Below are 6,142 nucleotides of genomic sequence, written 5' to 3'. Positions count from 1 at the left end.
GTTGGGCGCAAGCTCCAGCCGCCGAAACCGGGACGGTGATGGCCTGGTTCTTCTCCTGCGCGTCTCCGAGAACTCCGGGGCGTGGGGTCAGAGGAGGGCGGATTCCCAGGCATCCACCCCGCCCTGGCCGGCACCCGAACGCTCTGAGCCCGTCTCTCCTGAAGCCTGCGCATTAGCACCGGAGTCTCTTTAAAGCAGTAGCGGGGGCCGCGGTCACGTGAGGTGGATTCCTGGAAAGTTCCTGGAAAGCGGCCTCCGCAGCCGCGGGGCGGGGCGCGCGGGGAGCGCGGACTAGGGAGAGAGGCGGGGAGCGAGGGAGGCGCGTAGGTCTGGGAAGTCGCGCGCACACAGCGCTCCGGGGACAGACATTTAACTCTTGTCTAGTCTCGCCGCCGCCGCGGCTCGCGGGCCTTGGGCTTCCCTTGAAGCATGAGCCTTCTCGCCCGCCGCCACTGGCACTGCGCGGGCCGCGGACAGTGCGCGCCGGGGCCCCGGGCGCACAGCCTCAGGATCCCCGTCGCCTACAGCTGGGGCGCCGGAGGAGCTCGGGCAGGGGCCCGCGGCAGGTATCGGGCCGGGGAGCTCAAGGGCTCCGCCCCTAGGAGGGCTGGGGAGGGCACTGGGGCGCGGCCGAGAGAGCGGGGCAGCCTTGGCTTCCTCAGTTTCGAGCCTCTGGGCTAGAGAGCCCGAGCTGCAGCTCTGCCCCGAGGCTGGGAGCTACTGCCTGCTTTCTCCAGTTCTTTCCCGGCGTCTGGAAGTCTCCAGAGTTTTTGTTTTTGTTTTTCCTCCCCTAAACTGCCATCCAGATTAATAATCCTCCTAATAAGCTGATCTCCCGCTCCTCCCCACCCGCCTACCTCCCGCCCTCTTTCCTCCCTCCCTCTCTCCTTCTCATCTCCTTGGTTGCAGCCGGAGGGAACCCAGCAGCTGCCCCGGGTCGGGGGTGTCCGAGCCCGGAGGGGGTGTTAGAGCCCGGCGAATCGAGGCGATGGTCCCCGGGGCTCACGTTTGCCCTCTGTGCAGAGAACTCCGGCCGCCCGCGCCGTTGAGCACAGGGCTCGTCACATCCCCAGGCATCTCATTCCCAAATTAAAAGTCAACAGGGGAAACTCGGGCAGACACCCCTCCTCCCGGGCCCCTCCCGGCTCCCCCGCCCCATGCCTGCTGGGGAGGCTGCCTGGTGCGGAGGCGGCAGCGCCGGCCGAGGCCGAGGTAAGGGCTCAGCGTTGGTTGTCTAGCACGTCCCGCAGCGCTCTCTGCCGCCTGCTCGGCCCCCGGCTCGGGTCAGGGCTCGGAGCCCCCGCGCGGGCTGCGCGCTCGGGCAGATTCCTCGACAGCGCTCGCGGAGGCAACAGCAGCCTCAGCCGCCCGGCCTCGGGAGCGGCAGCCACGGCGCCCCCAACCCCTGCCCCAAGCGAGCTCCGGGAAGCGGGGGGAGGGGAGCGCGGCAGCCTCTCCTGCTGTGTTGCGGCAGCTCCCGCACCTCCGCGTCCCGGGCTGCCGGCTCTACCCGGGAAGCCCCGCGGCGCTGTAGGGCCGGGAACTAGGTTTGTGCGGGGTGCTTCCTCCTGGGGCTCTCCGGGCTGTGCGGAGTGTGAGATAGGAATGCCAAGTGGGGACCTCTCCTTTTCTTTCCTTTTTACATTTTTCTACTTGTCCTTGACTGAGGCCTGTTTACCACCGTACCCGCAGGTGACTCTCTGCTCTTCTCATCTCCTAGTCTGCGATTTCAGCGAGCAGCCCTGGGCGGGAAATAAGCCGGTTCGCCACCCTCATCCTGTCCCCCGCCCCAACTCTTGCGTCTTGGATCCCTGCTCTCTCTTTATCCTTCTTTCTCTAGAACGGGCCAGGGCAGTAACTGGATGCTCGGGGTTAAATGGTGCAGGAGCGCAGACGCGGAGGATTCCCGGGATTTTCCACGTCTCTGTTCTTCCACCCACGCCCCGGCCGCAGGGGTCCAGTTCCGACTGACCCAACCCTCCACTTTCTCTTTGCAGGCAAACTGTGCGTGACCGCGCCTGCGGGGGATTTTGCTATCCGTGCACCGGGACCCGGGGAGGAAGAACCAGCGGCTCCCCATTACCTCCCCCTCCATTTCCATTTCGCGGACCCCTCAGGGACTCGTTTTGGGGTTTCCACTGACTTCTAAGAAGGACGCGTGCCCCTCTCTGACCCCAGCTCGGGCGGCCACCTGTCTTTGCCGCGGTGACCCTTCTCCCATGACCCTGCGGTGCCTCGAGCCCTCCGGGAATGGCGCGGAAGGGACGCAGAGCCATTGGGGGACCTCGGGGTCGGCGGAGGAGCCGTCCCCGGAGGCGGCGCGTCTGGCGAAGGCCCTGCGGGAACTTAGTCACACAGGTAGGGAGCGGACCGGCCGCAATGCGTGCGAGAAGGGGGCGCCTCCCCAAAGACAAGGATGCGGTTGTGCTAGCGAGGCTGGGAAGCAATCGCTACCCTCCCCGCCCCAGATCAGGGAACCGCGGGGAGAATGCCCCTACGGACCTGGATCCTTGGAATGCGAAAGAAAAGTGGTTCTCGGGGGACTCAGAGGCCTAGGGGAGGTTAGAGCGCTAGAAGGGCTCTTTGGAAATAGACTCTTAGGGCGCTGGAATTTTTGCTATTTTCCGCGGCCGTTTGGGGGTCGGCACTCGGGCTCGGACCTTAGCCGGAGAAAGTGCTCGGCTCCTTTCCTGTCTGCGGGGTGAGAGGGCGGCGAGTGGGCGCTGCGCTGCCCGCAGCTTCAGCTGCATCTGGCTCCCGGGCCGGGCAGCCGCTGCAGCCTGGAATCTTGGCGGCCAAGTTCGGAGACCGACTGATTGCCGCTCAGGACTGCCGCAAAGCCGGGAGGAGGGCGGGCTGCGAAGCCCCAGCCGAGCTTGGCCTCGCTTGTTTCAAGTGCAGTCTTGCGCTTTGCGCGGCTCGCTGGCGTCTCTCGGCATCTGAAAGAAGAAAAGATGGAAAAAAAGATTCTGGCAAACCTGCAGGCTTTCAAAATCAGAATCCTCAAAGCTTACGTTTGGGGCAAAGTTGAAGTTTTGGTAGCAGTAGGGAGAAGGAAAAGTTCCTTCACTTGCGGTTCCGGTCTTTCCGTGCAGGCCACGGGCTTTCCCTCAGCGGGAGGAACCGGCAGATTGCAGGCACCCTAGCAAGTTTTATTTTTGGGAGGGGGGGGGAGCATTGTTCAAACTTTTAAACTGTAAGATGTTGCTAAGTCACTTTTGAAAACGGGATGGGAGATGGAACTGGCAGGTAGACTCGAGAATGCTGGGGAGACCGACGGTTGTGATTGGATTTGAATTAGGGCAAAGTCCAAAAGAGTTTATGGAAGACTGTAAACTGGAAGTACTATCAATTGGGCTTTCTCTCATTTCTCAATGGCTGATAAGGTAGTTGTAATCAAAGCAGCGAACAGAAGCTATTGTATCATACTAGAACTGCCCTCTTAAAACAAGTAAATAGCGGTGCTTTATGGGACTTTGAAAAGAGATATGGACGCAGCCGGTAACAGATTTGGGGAGGGTGGGAGTGGACACCAACCATTCAGAAAGTTGCTTCTTTTTATCTTGTTGGTATTAACTGGAGTTGGGTTTTCCACTTTTTTAAGGGCATGGCTTTTATTTCTAACTTCTGACTTAATTTACATTAAATCTTTGATTTCACTTGACTAGTGGAGAAGCATCATGCCCGGCCAGCCAGTGTGTCATACTGCAAACATTCTTCTGTTTCGTTAGGAGAAAGTCTTAAGAGAGTTTAAAGAACAGCTACAGAAAGTTACTTTTAAAAAAGAAAACTGACTTGCAGTTTGTTCAGAAAATAAAATGGACCTGTTTTCATCAAATTTCTATAGAAAGTATTTATGGTAGCCTCTGGTAAACTTTCACACACTTCTTTTTAGAGCTAGAAAAATTGTTGCCAAGTATTTACCCTATTTTAAAAATTCTCTATAATAACGATTTTACTCTCTTTTCTTTTTCTTTTGAACAAAAACCCCAGGTTGGTACTGGGGAAGTATGACTGTTAATGAAGCCAAAGAGAAATTAAAAGAGGCACCAGAAGGAACTTTCTTGATTAGAGATAGTTCGCATTCAGACTACCTACTAACAATATCTGTTAAAACATCAGCTGGACCAACTAATCTTCGCATCGAATACCAAGATGGGAAATTTAGATTGGACTCTATCATATGTGTCAAGTCCAAGCTTAAACAATTTGACAGTGTGGTTCATCTGATCGACTACTATGTTCAGATGTGCAAGGATAAGCGGACGGGCCCAGAAGCCCCCCGGAACGGCACTGTTCACCTTTATCTGACCAAACCGCTCTACACATCAGCACCACCTCTGCAGCATCTCTGTAGACTCACCATTAACAAATGTACCGGTACCATCTGGGGACTGCCTTTACCAACAAGACTAAAAGATTACTTGGAAGAATATAAATTCCAGGTATAAGTGTTTCTCTTTTTCTAAACATGCCTCCTATAGAGTATCTCCGAAAGCAGCTATGTAAAAAGAGAACCAAAACTTGAGTGACGGCTCTGGATAACTACGCAGAATTCTAAGAACAGCTGAAGTCAATCTAATTTAGATGTGTGGAGGGGTAGCTAGGTATTTAAAGTTCCCCCAGATATTTTCACCTGAGTGATGCTTCCCTTCCTAAGGCTGACCAAGACCAGTTTATCCTTTTAAGTTAAAAATAAAACGTCCCAAGTAAAGGCTGAAGGAACAATTTATCAGAACTCTTTGCCTTTCTGAGGTTCCTGTTAGGTGGAAGGTGCCAGCACCGGCAGTAGAGAAGGAGCTCCACTTAGGAGTGCTGAAGAAGTGGAAGGAACCAAACTGACACAGGCTTAACTTCAATTTTGTATGCCTGGGGATCAGAGTCTATTTTAGGACATTTGATACTTTGCATTCTGATGTACTTAGGAGATTTGTTAAACAGATATGCTTGTGAGTATTTATCCTTCATTTTATGCAATTAACCAAATCAACCAAAAAAAGTGACCATGAAATCCTGTATTTGTCTTTTTACTACATGTATGAACTCTCTCATGTGAATGAGTACTGTAGTAATCCATTTCAAGGGAGCCTTATTTCAGAAATATTTCAAACTGGTGCAAATGGAAAAGACTTCTTTTCCTTTAAGGCTAAAGACAAGAATGTCATGCTATACAGGTGCAACTCAATCCCTGTTAATAAAACCATGTAGATAGAGACATTTTACCCTTTGAAGTAGCTGTGTCCCACAACCTGTTGCCATTGATTTTTCAGAAATGGCTTTAGAAATTTCCAAGTGGTCTAACCATGGACATTAGCAATTGTCTCCCTTCTACCATGTAGAATACTCTGACTTAATTTTCTTCCAGATATAGGGGGATACCTGCCTGTTTTTCAAAGTGTTTATTTACTGCTGTTACTATTTGATTAGAATGTATTAAATAAAAAAACCTGACTTTCACAAGTTGCACTTAATTACTTTGAATCGGAGAGGACATACACTTTCATGGTGATAGAGGGTTGCCATAAAAACTTACGTCAAGTGAAATAACTAAGTATTCAGCCAGAGTTAGAACGTTACTTGCCCTTCTCTAAAGTTACAGGTCACACTTGCCCTTTGCATTTTGGAAAGCATGGTTTAGAAACTACAAGAATTGCCAAGTGGCCTGGTCTTTTACAACTTGAAAAGGCATAATAGTAACGCCCGTTGTGTTTCCGAAAAACCTGGTTTAGAAACTACAAAAATTTTTACAGGTTGAATAGGCACAATACAAAATACAAAGTAAGAGTTTTATGGCCTTTTTTTTTTTTTTTTTTTTTTTTTTTTGCCACACGGTCTCACGACTGTTGCAAATGCACCATCTTTTCTGGAGTTCAGACATTATTCATTTTGCTGCCTTTAAAACAAAATATGCTGCATAGCTGCATACTATGGTGTGTCACTGGGAAGGTGAGCCTAGTATATGATGTGTGTGCCCCAAGTGAACAAGAAAATTCAGTTATAAATTATAGTAAAACCTGCTAATCGCATATCGTGAAAATATGAATATTTTCATGAAGCTCTTAAAAACCGGTTTTGTGCCTTGAAGGAAAACATAACTGTGCGTGTCCAAACAGCAGAGCCAAACACAAAAGATTGCTAGGTG

The 6,142-nt window shown here is 51.9% G+C and overlaps 1 protein-coding gene across 2 annotated transcripts; it reads left to right on the top strand.

Annotated features, from left to right (window-relative positions):
- The first annotated feature begins 336 nt into the window (after positions 1-336).
- On the top strand, positions 337-5,457 carry SOCS2 (suppressor of cytokine signaling 2). 2 transcript variants are annotated; one of them, XM_065887236.1, is made up of 4 exons: positions 529-566; positions 910-1,212; positions 1,998-2,358; positions 3,994-5,457. In XM_065887236.1, the coding sequence occupies exons 3-4, from the start codon at positions 2,220-2,222 to the stop codon at positions 4,449-4,451; spliced, it is 597 nt and encodes a 198-aa protein (XP_065743308.1). In that variant the 5' UTR covers positions 529-566; positions 910-1,212; positions 1,998-2,219; the 3' UTR covers positions 4,452-5,457. The 2 variants fall into 2 exon arrangements, with proteins under 2 accessions (XP_065743309.1, XP_065743308.1); XM_065887237.1 differs by lacking the exon at positions 910-1,212 and having other exon boundaries at positions 337-566.
- Positions 5,458-6,142: the final 685 nt, after the last annotated feature.

This window comes from Phocoena phocoena, chromosome 11 (genome assembly GCF_963924675.1).
Source record: "Phocoena phocoena chromosome 11, mPhoPho1.1, whole genome shotgun sequence".
NCBI lineage: Eukaryota > Metazoa > Chordata > Mammalia > Artiodactyla > Phocoenidae > Phocoena > Phocoena phocoena.
The sequence above is the reverse complement of the archived record's forward strand: the minus strand, read 5'-3'. Positions and strand labels throughout refer to the sequence as shown.